This window comes from Triturus cristatus, chromosome 3_1, assembly GCF_964204655.1.
Source record: "Triturus cristatus chromosome 3_1, aTriCri1.1, whole genome shotgun sequence".
In the NCBI taxonomy this organism is placed as follows: domain Eukaryota; kingdom Metazoa; phylum Chordata; class Amphibia; order Caudata; family Salamandridae; genus Triturus; species Triturus cristatus.
The window spans coordinates 1,002,552,172-1,002,571,642 of NC_140583.1; the positions used below are offsets into that span (position 1 = coordinate 1,002,552,172).

General features: G+C 43.5%; 1 protein-coding gene across 1 annotated transcript in view; it reads right to left on the reverse strand.

The window, feature by feature from the left end:
* Positions 1–2,683: 2,683 nt before the first annotated feature.
* LOC146861399 (interleukin-18-like) overlaps positions 2,684–19,471 on the reverse strand; it is a 60,694-nt gene continuing 43,906 nt past the window's right edge. The window contains exon 4 of the mRNA XM_085646237.1: positions 2,684–18,320. Coding sequence (XP_085502363.1) covers positions 18,102–18,320 — 219 coding nt within the window. The 3' untranslated portion in view covers positions 2,684–18,101. The remainder of the gene's footprint in view (positions 18,321–19,471) is intronic.

Sequence of the window (19,471 nt, forward strand, 5' to 3'; positions counted from 1 at the left end):
TAAAGCGCGACTGTCACACCGAAAGGAGCATCCTGGTGCTAAGCGGGAGATATTTAACGTAGACACAGGATGCCACTATATGAGTGATGAGCAGAGTTCATCTAAGTATCCAAAGATCCAGGTCTTCAAGGCTTTTCTGAACTGGGTTTCCGTTTTGAGCAGCCTTAAGTGCGTGGGCATAAGATTCCAGGCTCTGGTGCACAAACCTGCTACCGATTTTCCTCCTTTGGTTTTACACCTGAAGCAGGGGGGCTTGAGCAGATTTGCAGATGAGGATCCAAGTGTCCTTGCAGTGGTATAGGGGGTGAATCTAGCTGAAAGATATGTGGGTCCTAGATTCTTGGATGCTCTAAAGGTAATTAGAAGTACCTTAAAGAGGATTCTCTTGTGCAAGGGTAGCCAATGAAGGGTTTTGAGGGCTGCTGAGGAGGAAGATCTACATGGTAGTTGTAACACTAGACGAGCAGCAGCATGCTGTACCACTTGTAATCTCTTGAGCACCTGTTTATCAGCCACTGCGAGTAGGCTGTTGCAGTAGTCTAGTCGAGATAGAATAAGTGCTACCGCTCGCAGGAAGTGGAATAAAATCAAATAATTTTTTTAGTGACTTGATCATGTTTAAACATGTCCCTGCCACAGTTGGCTCATATCAGTAAGTAGCAAAAACTATTTATGTTTGCTGGTTAAATGGTTATTATTAGTATATTTATACTCAAACCTGTATGAATATAATTATGTATATCTATGATGATCTATCCATGCATCATATCAATGATGCATTAGTTATAATATGCATTGGCCAGGCCTGCTACAGTCCTGCCATATTGAAGATGTGCAACATTTTCTGCTGTTTATCCTTGCACTTCCCATATCTACTCAAAAACGTTCCCCAACTTAGGGCATCATTACGATGCTGGTCAGACGAGAGTCCGACCTGCATCGTTTCGGAAACAGGACCGCCGACAAGGATTTGGGGGTCCCGCTGCTATTATTACAATGCGATCACCTTCACGGCGTTCACAAACTGTATATTTTCTATTGCGGCTTGTGCTGCGGGCTTCAACACAAGCCTCAATAGAAAATATACACCTTTAAAACATCCCTGCACCGTGACATGGTGCAGGGGTGTTTAGGGGGGAAAATGGCAGACCAGAGGGAATTAGGGCTTTGTAAGGGGCCCCCAGCGTCACTTTCCAACTGCTTTTTCATGGCGGGAGAACTGCCATGAAAGGGTAGGTGGAAAGGGACAGTGTAATCCCTATGGCGGTGCCTGAGCAGGCATTGCCCCTATTGTAGGGATTACTGTCCCTCAGACGGGCGCCTTGAGCCCATTGGTAAGTGTTGGACAGTCCCTACGCCTGCTGCCTCATTGTAATGTGGTGGTCGGACTGCAGCAGCCAATGGTGGTCAGACAGCAACTGACAAGCCGTCGGTTGCAGTACCACCGACATCAGAATGAGTGCCACTGTCTTTGTAAATCCTTCAGTTTGTAGAAACCCATTACCAATAAAACACTTTCATATCTGTTTATCTCTTCTCCAGTTGGTAAAATAGTAAGGCAGAGTGTGTCTTTGTTTCCCCTTGATGGTCTGGTAAATCTGGTTACTAGTTGTGACAGGGCTCATCATGCCATGTGTGGATTACCTTTTCCATTGTGTTATGCCAATATGACATGTGGCCTTTGTTGGTTCTCTGTCGTCCTGCTTCCTCTTTTGTTGCTTGTTCTCTTGTCAGTCCCTCCTGCATCGTTTTAGCCGCCATACCTGCCCCTCCCGCTCCGTTGCCTCATCACTTGTTGCCTCAGTTTCTCACCCCTCCTGCCCCATTATTTGTTGCCACGTCTGTCCCTCCTGCTCTGCTGTTTGTTTTATTTGGTAAATCCTTTCAATGTAGTTCCTTTCCCACAGATAAAGTAGAGATAAGATCAACACTGTCACATCACACTGCAAAGCTCATTCTTTTTTGTTTTTAAAGTAATTTCATAATCTAACACACAGCAAATGAGGCATACATGCCAACATTTTGGAAGAGGAAAGTGGAAGATTTTAAAAACATAATCAGGAGAACGTATTTCTCCCATTGACTTCTGTTGTGGCCTGCAGCAGTTCTGTTGGCGTGTATGGGACTTGCAAGTATGCTGCTGCAGGATCGGATATCAGAAAATAAATTATACATTTTTTTCCATACCTATCAGGAGCACAGAGAAATCGCTATGGCAGGCAGAGAGAGCGTTACTACAATGTTCTGCACTGGCTTGTAGGAGGAGCAGGTTTCTGACAGTGCATAATCCGAGTCACACAAGACCTTCCCCTACCATCTGAAACCCGCCAGGGAATCGGATTTTTGCATGTAGGTTAGGGAAGTCGGGAGACTGGCGTTGAAATCGGTAGTCTCCCACCTGAATCGGGAGGGTTGGCATGTATGAGGGTATAGTTTGCCCAGATCTATTTGCTTTGCCTATGCTTGGGTGGGTATTATGTATATGCTGGTGTGGGAGCAGACCCAGAACAACAAAATTCAGAGATTCCACAATTTACATCACCTCAGTTTTACCTTTGGCGGTTCCGCTCCTCATCGTTGATCTTGCAATACAAACACCCTCCTTAACATCAGGCCGACAAATAATTAGCAGAGTAATAAAAAAGTAACTGGGTCCACTGAATAACTGAGTTCTAGATCAGGGTAAAATTAAAGGGTTTTATTAAAACATCACAAAAATCAAAAGTATAGAGTAGTTATTAAATGCCATGAAGACATAAATGGAGAGTACATGATCATAAATCAAAATTAGTCTAAATGTACAGCAAAATATATGAGAAATTGACAGCATTACTAGTCAAAAGATTTTCAGGAAAATCTCTGGCTCCACCCCAAAATCAAGGGTTTTTTATACACATTTTCAGAATGATTAACAAGCAAAGACTGCAGATTCAGCATTGCATGACTAGTGATATACATTTCAGGCAAATCAGAACTTGACACGTAAAATAAAGTACATAACACTAAACCACGATAACATATAACTGGACATTTCCGGAAGACTGGGCGGATATCCATCCTTTAGTATTTTCTCTAATGCTAAACTTGTTAAAAGCTCATTGTTTACTGAAGTGAATACTGTTTATTGCCACTGTGACCTCAAAAGTGTCTGATTAAACAGTTAAATGAATGAATGACACCAAAAGCAGTCCATGGGTATATATTGAGATTGGTGGTGTATACATAGTTTTAAAATTTCAAATTTTATATTCCGATATGTAAAGCTTGTAATTTATAGTTTAGATTTTTGCCTATCATAAATTACCGGATTCGGTCAGAGTGGTCAATTAATTCAGATTACTATTGTTCGTTAAAGTGATTTATACCAGTCAAATGCATACACTGGTATTCAGATCACACTGATACAAGCCAGATCTTTTATTCAAATGATTACTGAGTCTTGTATTATAAAAAGATTAAGAACTCCCCCCTCCGGTTTTGATCATGCAGCATCAGTGACGTTTGTATAGCACAACCAATTTTATGCACTCATGTGGTTGTGTTAGACAGAAAGAAGGGCAGTGTGGGAAAACATGCTAGAAAACAAATGGGCGAAGGGTAAAAGTAATCCGAAATTTCAGAAGAAAATACAAAAGTCTGCAGAAACTGTAGCAAATTTCTAAGGGGAGGGGGCGTAGAAACCTGAAATCTGCGTGGGAAAGCTAAGAAATCTATGGATAAATGTTTATTAATATTTGTATTCTAATGCCACAATTATGTATTGAAACAAACATCAACTAAAAATCACTCGCTGTATGACTTTTCAATATTTTCAACATTCAATGTATATGAAAAATGATTGGAGATGGAACCTGTCAAGTTTCTGTCCATCTTCACACAAGTCATTCTTCGGCCTGTGGGACCCAGAGGGAGCAAGGTGACAGCCAGTCTCCCCCTAGGTGAATTCTTGCAAGTGGCACAGGCCAATGGACAGGATAGAGGGAGGGAGAAGGGCAGGGTTAAGGTAGCAGTTACATGAGTTACATTTAGGGTGGGTAAGCTTTCAGGTAGTAGCACCACGCTGCAGGCATGGAAATGAGAGTCGGTTTTCTTGTCAGGTAGGAAAGGTTTGAGGGCAAATGATACTGTTACAATATCACCTGTAAATAAAGGTGATGGATAAAGAACAGGAAATAAGAAAAACTATTCTTGCAATGTGCGAAGCAGGCAGGGGAGATTTACTACAACTGGATATTCCTGGTCAAGCATGAATGATCGTTAGTGAGGCCATAAAGAAAGGCAGCAGCCACGGTGACTGCATGTTCACCCCCCCCCATTGTCAGATAAAAACAAAGACTTTAGACTTAAGCAAACGTACGGCATTACTTCAAGTGGCGTTTACTGAAGCACGAAGTAGGGAGAAGCAGTAGCCAGTGCTTGAAAATATTGACAATCAGCGAGGAGCTCCTTTGAAAGTGGTGTACATGTCTGAGAAAAGGCAGACAGAGCCTTCGGTTAAGAGAAAACGGACCGCGGATGGAGCCAACAACCAAAGGGGAGGCGGAGCAAGAGTGGAGTGAGAACTGAGGGCAGGGCTGAGGCTGGGAAAGGCCGGGGAATGACAGTGGCGATGTCAGGTCATAAGGGAGACATAACATTTCCAAAGGAGGCAGGACACATGGCCAAGAATAGCAGGAAGTAGGATATCATGGAAAATGTAGTTCCTCCAGCCCTCGAAGTTTATAATCACCCTGAACAGCAGGAAATAATTACAAATATGCCAGAAATAAAAATGATAAGGTGTTCAGAAGTCAACCAATGATATATGTAAGGTACACACAAACACAAGAAATGCAAATGACAGTTGTATAAGTGGTAACAGATACCCCACAGGTAAAGAATATGAGCCAATTGATAGAAGTGATGGGGAACAGCATATAGAAAATGCAAGTAACAGAAGGGCAGTACAATGTGTATGGGTGAAAGACACAGAACTAGATGGTATAGAAAAGCAGAGAGCTGAAGCGGCTTATGGAGCCACTGGTAGTGGTATAATTTCTGGTTGGAGCAGCCAGGGGGTTTCAGATCAGCCCACTATTCGAGTGGAGACCAGTAACCGGCCACCAATGTCAACAGGGCAACAAGCAGCTTTATGACGTTGGCCCGAAGCAAAAGGACTTTACTTCATCAAGGGACTGAATCAAAGTTATGTCTGCATCAAAATGGAAATTGTATGATGAAGGAGTTGGTGGTGGAGAAAAGCCTGGAGTGAGTGGTGAAAGTATGGAAAAAATGGAAGATGAGTTAGAATTGGATTCTGATGAAGATAGTGTGAAACTAGAGGAAGGGGAGCTGAGAGAGTGAAAATGTGAGGGCAGTTTGAATGGAACAAATTTGACTCAAGTGAAGGAGTGGGAGATAATAGGGCAGAAAAGTGTTTTTAATGTATTGCAGAAGTCTGGGGCTGACCGAGCACACATTGCAAAGGACGGAGGACAAGCAACAAGGGGCATGGTTGATGCGGCAGAGAAACAAAGACTTTCTTCCAAACTGCAAAAAGGTATGCAATTGTGGTGGTCTGTTTGGGAAAGACAAGATAAAGTAAATACAATTTTCGTAAAAGATTGTGGTGTGGGGACACACAGGAAGGATGCAAATAAGACCGAACAGCACAAAATAGATAAGAAGGGGAAAAAAGTAATACGTGATAAAGAAATGCAAAGTGAAAAAACTGAAAATTCAGACAAGGATAAAGGATAAAGTCAAATACGAATTTATATGTTAAAGGTTACCATTTATGGGCATTGCAATGCCTTTAGGGTCACATTTATCAGATAAAACAAAGAATACAATTTTAAATCATGAGTTTGTAGATGTATTTAAATTGCTCCATATGGATATTCAGACAAAATAATAGTTAAAAGAGGCGGAATGGAAATTAACTAGAAGGCTGAGGGTCTCTACGAACATAGAAAACTGGACATCCGTTTTTAAAATTTATGTAAATGTTTATTGCGATAAACATACTGACAGAGCAGTTTAAATGATCAAATACATGGACATTATAAGAAAGGGTGAAATGCATTTTGGTGTATTTGCGTGGTTGAGTTATGATGAGGAGTTCAGAGAATGGCCAGTTTTAATAAAGACAAGCCATGGGGTGATGTAGATTCTGAGCCACGGCTGCAGTGGATGTCTTCCACACAGCGTTCAGAAAAAAAGCATTCAGCCATTGGTTTGCCAGTGACTTACCGGTCCTTTCAGTATTGTCCCATCCAATATTGCAAGGGGGAGCCAACGACAACAGCAGCATGTTGGAGTTTCAATAAGGGTTTCTGCCCACAACAGTTCTGTCATTATGAACAAGAATGCTCAAAATGTGGGGGTAGACACCCTCTCACTCAATGTTTCTCAGAAGCTAAATTTGGGAAACAAGGGAGAATGCAAAAAAAAGTGGCCAACCCCTACAGCTTACACAGAAAGGCTCATACCCAAGTTAAAATCAAAGTTTTAAAAGGACCTAGATTACAAAGGTGGACAGACAATTTGAAATCAGCAAAGGAGTTGCAAGATATAGTGCGAAACAAATTGAACAGAGACTACAGGCAGTAGGGGTTACAGGACCCTTTATGAATTGACCATTAAACAATTTAATAATTTCTCCTTTCGGTGTCATTTCCAAGAAAAATGCAGGAGAATATAGATTCATACATCAGTTGTCATTGCCAGAAGGGCAGTGATTAATGATTTCATTTCCCAAACAGATCGTAGTCACTTATTCATCTGTAGACAATGCCACGAAATTGGTGAGGGCTGGTGGAGTCGTGACAGAATTGGCAAAAAGTGGCAGTCAATCCGCATTCAGGCTCCTACCAGTACATCAGACTGATTTTGGACATGCATTTTCAGGGAACTATATATGTGTATAAAGTTTTACCAATGTTCTATATCCTGTGCTTTTTAAAAAAACATTTAGCACATTTTTGCAATGGCTCTTCACACAAAAGAGCAGCCACAAATTTGTATGCCATTGTCTGGATGATTTCCTATTTGTGGGTCAAAAGATACAGGGCAATGTTTAGAAGCAATAAGAAATTTCCAAAGTGTAGCAGAAGAAGTGACGTTCCATTAGCCCCTGAAAAGACGAGGGTCCTAGCACTAGGCTTACTTTTCTAGCAGGGCTGGACTGGCCGTAGCGGGCACTGGGCGTATCCCCGGTAGTCCGCCAGGATGGGGGCCAGTTTTGGGCTCCTGGGGGGGCCATTTTTTTTACCGGGAGCCGGCAATATTGGCCCCCGGTAACAAAATCGGCCGAAACCGGCACTTTCAAACAGCTCGGCCGCACCCCCTCTGCCCCCCAGGGGGCCGGCCGAGCAGTTTGACAGGGCCGATTTCAGTTCCCACTCCAGTCCTGTTTTCTAGGCATGGAAATAGATACTATTCAGATTATGTGAAGACTTCCTGCAAGTAAATTACAAGAAATAAAAACATTTTTCAGATGGTTATTGGAGAAAGAAAACTGGTATTGAAAAAACTACTAAAATTATTGGGATATATAATTATTGCATGAGGACTAGTGAAAGCTGGAAGTACATTTTGCAGACAACTGGGTATAACAATGTCTGGAGCAACACTACCACATCACTGGATATGGATTTCAGCATCAATGAGGGCAGATCTATGTATTTGGTTAACCTTTTTGGAAAGTTTTAGTAGAGTATCACCGTATTTTTGGGAAGAAGACACTATTTGGCAGGTGCAGATCTATTCAGATGCTGCGGGTGCATTGGGTTTTGGCATTTTTGGGGAGCATAGATGGTGGGATGAGAGTTGGCCACAACAGTAGTTCAGGGGCGGCTGGTGACATTTGAATGTGGAAGGTGGTGGGGCGTGGAGGTCCGAGTTGAGTGCCCGGTGGTGGGAGGGGCAAGGAGGGTGCGGGAAAACTGCAAGCCCCGCACAGCTGAGGTGTGTGACTGAGAAAGGCAGAAAGCGGCATTACAGCAAATAGTCATCCGAGGCAGCATAGCTGGCTACACAAGGAACGAGAACCCCGGGAACACATGGTATCAAGCAGCGCTGACAAGAGTGGCAATGAATACAGTTACACCCACTCAATTTGGCGCTGTAACACCGGCGCAACTAAATCCTACGGGAGTCATCTCAACTTTGCAAGGCGTGTGCCACCCACAGACCAATCACCCACAGCCGGGAGCTTCATCACCTAAGGGCTTGATAGCACAGTGCCTGCGGTCCCTGTACTCTTTATTCCTCTGTATATTCTGCCAGGGGCACTTACATACCTCGATGCAGTAGAACAGAACAAACGGTCATACCTGCATCTCTGAACCTAAACGTTAAGCACAGCAAACCATGTAGGTGTACACAGACCTCGAAACGGAGCTAAGAGCAATGCTGACAGTCAAAGAAGAATATTTAGCTACTGCATTTCACTGCAACACACCTTGTCAGTTAGTCCATGGCCTGATACCCAGAACGTGCCTCCTTAACGGGTAGAGGGGGCCCTGCGACATTCATTTTGAGCCGATGGGCAAGTACGAGGTACACAGTTACGACACCAAATGATGAAACCGGGCGAGGCTGCAGGAATCCGCGGCCTTAGTTTTCGCTCAAACACAACCTACGAGCTTTTCCCTGTGAACGCAGATGCAACCGGGCAGTTTAAACAATTATTGGGAGGCCAGGAAGGAAAATGGAACCTCTAAAATTGAAAATAGATCCCCATAATATTTCATAAAAGACCCCGCACTCTCGGTTCACGTGCTAGTATAACCCTGCCCCACAGCGTAAAAGGTTTGCATGCATCACGGCACAGCGTGTGAAAGCGCGAGGCGCTACGAAGGCCTGCCACTCAGGTAACGGTGGGATAGGTTCGGCCACGACAGCCCCAGGTGTGTGTGTGTGTAATCTGCTGTTTGTTGAACTCCCTCACAGCACATCCCAGGGTGACATGGAACGAGGGCGAATCTGGAAAAAAATGAAATCAGCCTGGCTGGGGCGCCCTAGGATATAAATACAGACGTGCAGGTGGAGCCTCCACATAGCGCTTAGAAATTAAGTGGGCCAAAGATCTAGATCCCTATTTAGAGAGTTGTGTAGCTCTCCACAACTACCCGAGGTGGCACGGGCTGAGGGCACAAAGCCGCACTGCCAAGCCAGCCTACGATAATTGACAGCCCGGTATGAAAAACGCACCCAGTAGGTGTACACAGACCTCGAAACGGAGCTAAGAGCAATGCTGACAGTCAAAGAAGAATATTTAGCTACTGCATTTCACTGCAACACACCTTGTCAGTTAGTCCATGGCCTGATACCCAGAACGTGCCTCCTTAACGGGTAGAGGGGGCCCTGCGACATTCATTTTGAGCCGATGGGCAAGTACGAGGTACACAGTTACCCAGTGGCGGCTGGAGACATTCGCGGGGGGTGTCGGGTGGGGTGGGGTCGCGCGTGGGTGCGGGAGAGTTTTAAAATAAAATAAAAATCCATTCCTACCAGACCAGGCAGGTCCGTGCCGGATCCGTTGGCGCCTACCTACTCTCAGGATCACTGCTGGCAAGTGGGTGCAAGCAGCGCCAGGATTGGCTGAGAGTTTACTCAAGTTCAGAGATGCCGAGGGAGCAGCAGCGGGCGGGGAGGCAACGCCCCAACGGACGCACCGCGCCTGCAGTAGTTACAGCAGGGATGCAGTATAGCCTTTTTGAGCTCTTTCTTTTGGTTGTGGCATTGTATGTCTGGGGGGAGGAACTGAAAAATAGGATAGTTGTTCAATGTTGATAAAGTGGCAGAAGTAGAACTGGTGAATAAACAGAAAGCTAGATATTTGAGCGTTCTGAGACTGTTACGAGCATTTATGATAACGTTTTTGCAGCTTAATATTCTCTTTAAAACAAGACACGTTCCAGGAGTGAGGAATATTGTAGCAGGGGCTCACGTTTTCAGTGGCAGACGTTTTGCAGTTTGGCCCTAGGTGCAGACAGCAATTAGACAGAACTGGTGCAGACAGCAACAAGAAAGAACTGCTGCAGAGCATTTGGGCATGAGGAAAATGAGAATAGTGGAGTAAGCCGAGAAATCTACAGCCCCATCAACAGAAGTAGTTATCAGCAAGCGTGGCAATAATTTTTAATTCGCGGTAATACAAGGAATTTGAGAAAAATGACACTGTTGAAAATAAAAAAGCAACTCTAAAGTTTGTGATGTTTTTGATTGATAAAGGTTTGTCACACACTACTATATCAGTAAAATTGGCAGGGATATGATTTTTATGGAAAACTATGGTGGGGATGGAACCCAGTACAGGGTTACTTGGTGTGAATAGTTTTGAAGCAATTGAGTGAAGAGCAAGGAAGAAGAGCATCTCTACATGAGCCTGCGATAATTGCTTTATTGGAAAGTTGTTACTACAGTTACCTTTTTGCTGTTATGATGAATTTGTAGTGCTTGTTTTCACGTTATGTATGTTATGGATGTTGTTGGGGCATTGAGAGGTTCAGAAATTTTAGGCTTGAAGGGTCATAGTGGTATAACGAGTAGCAAAATATTTTTAGAAAATAATAAATTAAGAATTTGGTTGAGAGCATTAAAGACTGATCAAGCAGGTAGAGGAACATTAGTTTGGCTGAACAAGAGTGGAGTATTAGATTTATGTCCAGTGGAGGAATGGATAGGTTTTCAAAACAGATTTAGTCTGCTGGATAAGGAAATATTTTGCCATAAGACTGGAGTAGAAATTACGATCTGCAATTTATTGGGAGTATTAAGAATGGCAGTGAAACAACTGGGCAAGCCACCTTAAAAATATGGGACACACACATTTTGCATTGGGGAAACAACCGAAGCGGCAAGATTGGTGCTGGTCATGGACAGACATAAAAAGGATTGGAGGATGGGAAATCAAAATGCTGCAAAAGATATGTGAGGATATAAAAACGCTTTTTCTTGTATAAGTGGGCATATTCCTCTAACTTTTAGTTTTTTTGCCTTAGGTTGTGTGCAAGGTCCATATTCAGTCAAGAGGCTTATATGGCTAGTAGGGCATTCAATTGTAAGATGGGCAGTGACGTATGCAGGTTAACAGACATATGGTTAATACCTTGGACTTCCAAGTAGCAGACATGAGGTGGTATGGCAGAGTAAAAGCGAAATGCATGGGGGCAGTTTCCTTCCGGTGCTAGCCGAACTTTTTTCTAACAAAGGGAGTCCAGCTATGTTGGTGATCCATTTGGGGGAAATGATTTAGTGCAGTTGTCTGGCCTAACCTTGATTAAACAAATGAAAGAGGCCTCAACAGTGATAAAAGGCAAATGGATTGGTACGTGCATTGTATGGACCAAATTCATCCCAGGAGCCATTAGAGAGAGGCAAAAAATCATTCAGCAGTAGCTAAAGCCAGAAGAAAGTTTAATAGGTGCATGCAAGTTTTTTGTTTGAATGTCTCATAAAAACATAAAACAAATGGATCATTATGTTTTTAGGTTAGATGGAGTACACTTATCAAAATTTGAGCAAGCCTACTATATGCTTGAATTGAGGGAAATGTTTGAGCATGTGAAAAGAGAAATTGTGTTGAATGGAAAAATCCCATTAAGCTGCTGCAGAGCAAATTGGGCATGATAAGGCAGGAAAACACCACAGGGGTTTCCTGGGTGGCAGTATTTTTTGGGGGTGAAGAGTCTGGAGCAGGCGTATCAATCCCTCGGGGGAAGGGAGAGCACAGGGGAGGGGAAGAGTAACTTATGGGGCTTTGAACTACAATAGGTGAGTTCACCTGAGGATGCTTGCTAGGGTGTGGTCGAGAGAGATTGAGGAATGCAAAGAAAAGGCGGTGAGTGGAGGAAGAAAGGAAAAAGGTGGAAGAGCCGGGGTTTTGTTTGTTGAGGCAATGTTCACCTAGTTGGGAGTTTTAGGGGTGAGGGGGAATGATAGAAATGTAATGTCTTAGCGAGGCTGTTTTTTTGTTACAATGTGTTATGTCATTTTAATGAATTAATCCTACAAACCTGTCTTAATAAAGTGGCTTCTTTGCTAACTAAAAAAATTGTAGTGTGGTGTCATTGTGTGATGTAGGGACCCATGGGGAGCAAGGCGATTGCCAATCTCCCCCCGGGTGACTTTGCGCGAGTGGCACATACCAATGGACAGGATAGGGGGAGGGAAGGAGGGAGGGGTTGAAGCTAAGATAGCAGTTATTTAAGTTAGGTTCAAGGCTGGAAGGCACTTCAAGTACTAGTACCAGGCGGCAGGCAGGGAAATGAGGGATCCAGCCGTCGACCCAAGAAAGTTTTAAAATATAAGTTGAATCTATAAAATAAAGTTCTGATCTTTGGAAAATAAAATATATTTTGCCACAATAAGGCAGGTTGTAGTTTATAAGGCCTAGGCGGTATTTTTAGGGGGTGGAGAGTCTGGACGGGTCTATCCATCCCTCGAGGGGGGCAGGAGAGCACAGGGGAGGGGAAGAATAACGTCTTGGGATTTGAACCACACTAGGTGAGTTCGCTTGGGGATGCTTGCTGGGGTGTGATCGAGAGAGACTGGGGAATGCAATGAGAAGACTGTAAGTGGAGGACTAAAGGAAAGAGGGGGAAGGTCATATTTTTTTGTTTGCTGGCACAATGCTCATCAAGTTGGGCGAAGAAATTTTATGTATTACCAAGGCTGTTTTTTTTTTACAATGTGTTGTGTAATTTTAATGAATTGATGCAACAAAACTGTCTTAATAAAGTGGCCTTTTTGCTAACTAAGAAAACTGGAGTGTGGTGTCATTGAGCGATGTCCTGTTTTCAAGGGCTTTCCTCCCTCAAACACTTCTATCTTCAACATCCACGTGTTTTGATCATAGAAGGGCTGAGGCAGGGAACATGCCAGGCACCAGCATTGATTTGGCCCGCATATATAAACTGGGTGATGAAAAAACAAAAAGCGGTTCACATTTGTAATTCAAGCACCTCTAAGAAGTGCTGTTTGGGTGTTTTCTGAGGGATGGGGACCTGCAGACATTTGTGATTGCCGCGGGCAATGTCAGTGGTAAAATTAGAGTGAATTTGGCAGTGAAAGTGGCACTGTCCCTTCCCACTCAAAAAGAAAAAAGCATTAGCACATTCCTGTCCTTCTCCGACAAAGTGTGATTTGTCTATCTGCGTTGGAATGAGAACATGGAATGGGTACATGGCAGATGAATGCTGTATATAATTAAAAAACTGAAATTGACTGAAAAAACACATTTAAATGTTAGTTAGGATTCTGCAAGGATAAACCACAAAAACCTATGTGATTCTCCAGCTATGGTGTGCCATGCACAACCCAACCCATCACTCATGACCCCCCATGTTTTTCTGTTTATAGACATTCTTTTTTAAACACACCTTTGGCAAAGAGGTGCTTTGAACTTTCAAGGGGCACGAGTTATGGTCTGTGTTGTACCAAACAATGTGCCTATTACAATTACTGATCCCCTGAATATGTTAATCAGTAATATGATGCTACAATCAATATTGTGCTAAATCATTATAATTCAAACTGTATTACTGACATGGCATCCCAATGTTTAAAATTAGAGGTCGACTCGTTGAGCTCCATTGGCTTTTGGTACCTGTTGGTTTTTTGTGTCTGTATGGCCAGAGATAGCAAGAGGCATGCCAGGCACAGCAAAGAGTAACTGTGGGGTCTGAGCTGCTAGTCCTGGCTATGCCCAATCGACATTGATGGACACCGGCATTTCATTATCAATGTCCAGATACCTTGCACGAAAATTGGAAAGACAAGGCCACCTTTGAACCTACAAATATTGCTCCATTTAACACAGGTCTCGAGAACACAAGGCAGTCTACTGTGTACATTAACAATGTCACTGTGCAGAGGGGACTCAAAGTATTAACTGAAATGGGTTGCCTGGACTGGGGGACTCTCCTACATACAGTGACAATATCCCTCTTTAGTGGGATTATAGTGCAGTGTCAATCAGTCTCCTGAATCTGAGGGAGTGTCACAGATATGTTACACATGTCCATTTAATACAGAGTGCCCTTGTCTTCCTGAACCACGTTTAGTTTCCGATATATATTATTAATTTACACCTATTCTCAATTTAAGGAGATGCAGGCAGTCCTGGTCTTCTGGAATCCGAGGGTATCTCTCCAATATGTATTTAATCTCATTGTGCATTTGGGTCTACAGTACAAACAGCCCTGTCCCTGAGGGAGATAGGTGAATACCTTTGCTATCTGCTCTGTCATCCAGGCCACAACACTACATGGCAGACCTCTTTCAAGCGAGCGAGTCGGAGCAGATAATACTATTATATAGGCGTGCAATGAAGTTCAACATCAAAAGGAGTATGAGCATGAATTTGGGATCCCTCCATTACACCACATTATGTAGACTTGGATATTTCTACCTGGGCCCCACTTGGGCTAGGGCAGAGAGAACCGGTATTTCATCATACCTCTACCACTGGTATTTGTATTCACTGTGATGTCCCCTGACACAAATCCAATTCATCCTGCCAGGAACACAGCTTGACAATACATCAACCCGTATCTTCTGCACCCCTGAACTGAATTGCACATATAGCTATGCAATGCACTTCATTCCTGAACTGCTGCAGTCTTGGTATTCTAGCACTGATGAGCACACCCACACTTGGTGCTACTAATGCACAGCTATCCTGATCTGTGTTTTAGGCCCTGAAGGTCACATCTACACACAACTATACCAATGCCCCTAACACACATCCGCAGAACCCCCTTAGTCGCTAGCAATGAAATGCACATAGCACTGCCAATGCACCACAAGCATGGACTGCAGCAGCCCTGCTATACCAGCACTAGGGAGCACCCCCACACACAACCAAGTAGGCATACCTAAAATCTTTGGGATGGTGTCAAGAATTAGGAGTGATTTAAGGCTTGTAATTGTGACAGGGATGGCGAAAGTGGCAGAAACTAAGGGTAAAAACTAAGGTGCATATATACAAGGGGAGTGCGCCACCAGAACGTCACGTTTTCCGATGTTCTGGTGATGCAATGCTTTGCTCTGCTCCATATTTACAAACTGTTGTTAAGTCACTTTGCGTGGCTTAACGCCGCATTGTTAATATCACCCCCTTTCACGCAGGTATGTGCATGAAAAGGGCGTGCAATGGATGTTGCTTTGAGCGTTCCACGACAACATCCATTGCTTTTTGACGCTGCACCAGATATAGAATGACGTGTAAATCTGAGGCAGCAACACAAAATAACAGCACTGAATAGCAGGCGTTAGATTGGCGCAACAAGGAGAAATACTTTTATTGCTTCTAATTGTTGCTCTTTCTATGTGTGCTGCATTCTGTAGCACACATAGAAAGAACACATCGCCTTTAAAGATGGTTTATGTACAGGAAGGTGTCCCTTCATGCACATAAACAATCATTCCCTGCAGCACATACACCCTTGCACCATGGTGCAAGGGTACCTGCATTGCAGGGAATCATCCCTGCAACGCAGGCACTCTTGCACTATGGCGGATGGGTGTCTTTGTTGGCAACAGGCATCTTTTTTTAGCACCAGTGCAAGGGAAAACATAGGGATGCACCATATTCTTGTTGTGAGAAACTATCGTCATACGAGGACGGGGACTCCCCTTTTTCTACCACCTTCTGTCCTCATTTTACAAAGGACCACGAAGAGTTAATGAAGGCCCCTCCCTCCCTTCCACAGGAAACCAAAGAACAACCCGACGAGAGGAGGAACCACCTGGAGGGGGCGGGACAACCAGCCTTAAGGGGACGGATGCCGGAAAAGAGGGCGGGCTGTAAGCGGAACCCGGAAGACGCCGAGGGTCCAGAGACAGAGCAGCGGAAGGACGAGGAGTCGCGTGAGGAACAGCCGGAGACGGAGTTGCGGGAAACACCAAAGGACGAAGAAGACGTGGGTGAAACCGAGGCCGTCGAGGAGGTAGGCGAGCGGTGGTCTGAAGACTGGTGGACGCCCCCGGAGGACGCTGAAAAGCCGCCGCAACTCCGGAGAGTTGCGGCAGACGCGGTGAGTGGTCAGCCAGGAGCAGGAGAGGGGGAGGAAAGGTGTCTCTGGGCTAGGCAATGAACCTACACCCCACCCCTGCATGCTCCCGCACTGAAACGCCCATACCCTCAGATTTCCTAGTCGGAAAAGGAGGGGTCGGAGAGGAGGTCTCTCCGGAAAGAATATAGTCCTGCAGGTTTATGTTGTTATTCCCCAATTTTATTTAGCATCCTACCCTGTGAAGTCCTCTTGCTTTGGGTGTTGCATATAGCTCACTCGTTTATCACGGCCACGAGGGCAGGGATCCCTACGGTAGCACTCAAGAGGAAAGAATATCCTCAGACTTCTCCAACCTTCGGTAGTTTTTTCTTTGGGTCGTGACTGACCCTCTGGAAGCGGAAGGTTCACCTATCCTTGATTGATTTTTTTTTCCCCCATTCAACACTCTTACAACACTCCGGGTGTGGTGATGGTATAACTTGGATCAACGTACAGCAGTCCACTGACCACTCTTTCTTTTTCCTCTTTTCGAGACCCTCCGGAACAGCTATCATCATCCCAACCTCCTGGAGAGATGATCTAGTCAATAAGAGGTTGCCCTCATGTTACCTCAGTCTAATGGTTACAAATTATGCAATGTAAAAGATTAGTTTTAGTGGGAAATCTTATATACTATGAACCAAATATATTTTCACTAGTTTTCTTTTCCCTTCCTGGTTTACCTCCCCTATTACCCTCAATGTCTCCCCATCACCATTTTTCTTCTATACCACAATACCAATACTGCTCACTCGTCTACCCACTGTCCTTGCCTTTCACATTACCCTCCTTTTTTCCTGCTTTCTAAGCTCCCCATTCTCTGTCATTCTGACTTGATGTTTATGTGGCCTATTAGCATCGCAGCTACATCCAGTCCCATGATTATCTGCTGGTACCCATTGAGAACATCACTGGGAACACCAAAATGGCTGCTCACACGACCTTGGAGAGTTCAAGGGCAACAAATCCTCTCCCACCAAGATATATGCTGACGCCAGTGCAGTCGGCTTTGCCCCAATGTTTGGTCACAAGATTTCATTCCATTGACACAAAAGAGGTCTTGCAATAGTGTGTCCACTCTGCCACAACTAGAAGCACAATGAGGCGGCAGGGGATAGCAGAGAATTGGCACCTCAGTAAGCGTCATGCTAAAGGAGGTATGAGTGATGTCAGTCCTTCATTGTAGATTGGGTCCCACACATGTTGCAGTCAATTAACAGGGTCGATGGATTAGAAAATGAGTGTGCAAGGACCGATCTGCATTCAGAAATGGGTATGCCAAACGGAATCCTCTTGATTCACCACCACCACCCAAGAGACAGCTTTCTGCTGTAGTGTTCTATATAAAAGTATAAATGTACCTTATGTAACCTAACAGAAGCTTACCAAGCTCCAGGCAATGCATTGAGGAGCATTTGTCCAAATTTCAAAGCGGAAACTAGTTTTCTCAGTATCAAGAGCTCAACAATACATATTTGAATTTTTGTAGCAGATAAAAAAAACCTCAAAATGGGGACCAAGTTTGATGTGCAGTAATGACTGTTTGGAAAATGTATAGTCTGTTGGAGAGTAAGGCAAAAAACCTTAATCATGGCACATTACATTGCCCCCCCCCCCGCCCCTTAGAGTTCAGATTCAGAGAAGCAGTAGGAGCATCCAATATTTAGCTTTCACAAGTAAAAGATTGTAATAATATTAATTCAAATGCAAGGTCACCATCAACTCTACTATAAGGCAAAAATTAATGGGCATCTTTCAAAAACTGTCATCATTCATACATGCTTTACCAGTGTGATAGTCCTCTAACCAACCATGGGCCAATTGTAGGGTTCATATACATATTGAATTGGACATGTCTAGTAGTTGGGACAGTGAGTACTTGACAGTGAGAAACCTATCAAAAACAAGTCTGCCAATCAATGGCAAAGGATTCTGCTTAATCGAGGAGGATTGCAGAGTGAAATGTGTTTTACCATTTTACACCCTGCAGTCCACCCCGTAATTCTGCACCAGTCCAGGATAAATTGCTAAGACAATCCACTTTGCTTCGGCGTCTCTTCATGGACATTCCACCACCTTTAACTTGCATGCTTCATCCACTTCATCAGTGGCTTCCTTGAGGTACAACCTGTTGCTGCCACGTTCACAAGCGAGATAGCACATATTAAAGAGCGACGACCTGAACCTGAAAATATCAGACTTGCCCGCAGAGAAGCCTTGTTGGTAGAAAATTATATCACTGGTGTTGCCGGGGATGGATTTCAGAGGCTCCCCTTCCTTAAGAGAGATAAAAGAAATGTAGAAAATTAATTATGTTAAGTTAATATATCACATAATTTTAAAATCAGAGTGAATGTATTATTATAGCCTTAAAGGGCACTTCTGAGGGCTATACTGGTTATTAAAGACCCTGAACCCGAGTTATAGGCCCACACTGTAATATAAATGTATACTTTACAATACAGCTTCGGAGGTGGAGGAGGGGCAAGTAAGCACCTGACTGGGAGTGGCCGCATTAACAGCTAAAATACCAGCAGACCCCCAGGACATTGTTTAAACTTTTGAAACGGGCACTGAGGAAGCTATCACAGCGAAACGCGTCTGCCTAGCGTTTCATGAGTTGTTGTACACAGAGCGCTGGTAATTATTAAAGTCAGTTGCAGTTTATCCCGGAGCTGTCTCGCGCTTTTGTCCTTACCTGGAGAAAGACTGGTGGTTGTGTGTCGCCAGCTTGCAGGTGCTGGCTTTAGCGAGACGCCCTCTCGTTCTGGAGGATCGTGGAACACCTGCAACCTTTGGTTGATGTACTTTACAATATATATATACAATTTTATCAATACTATATTATATTATATTTATTATTAGAATTAGAGCCACTTCGTTGTCTTCAATGGAGCTCTCAACATTCCAATGATCTAATTTAACTTAAAATGTGGAATGAATGACAATTTGCCTAAAAAAGGCCAACATGTGGATTTTTGGTAGCAATAAATATCAAGTTTATTTCAAATTGCTAAAACATTGAGTTGACACATTAAAACAAATATTTGTGTATTTTGACTCTGAATCTTCAAACCAGATAGCTGTAATAGACAAAATAATATATAGAACATAGAAAGAAACATCACATGCCCTGAAAATCAAACAAAATCATTACAAATAATGGGTAAAAGAAATAACCACTATTTTAGGGAGTATTTTAAATGTAAAAAAATAGGACTGAAGGAGCATACCTCAGAGATTTGTTTGCAAATCTATGCACAACTATGGCCAGATAGGAACAGAATGTCCCTTGTGGCTGATAAACACAAATGGTCCATGAAGAAACACAAAAACTATATATTTTTTTGCTTTGCTGTTATTAAATTAGTCAATATTTTCATATTGATAAACAAAATTGAGTCTGAAAATTATTGCTGAACGTGTCG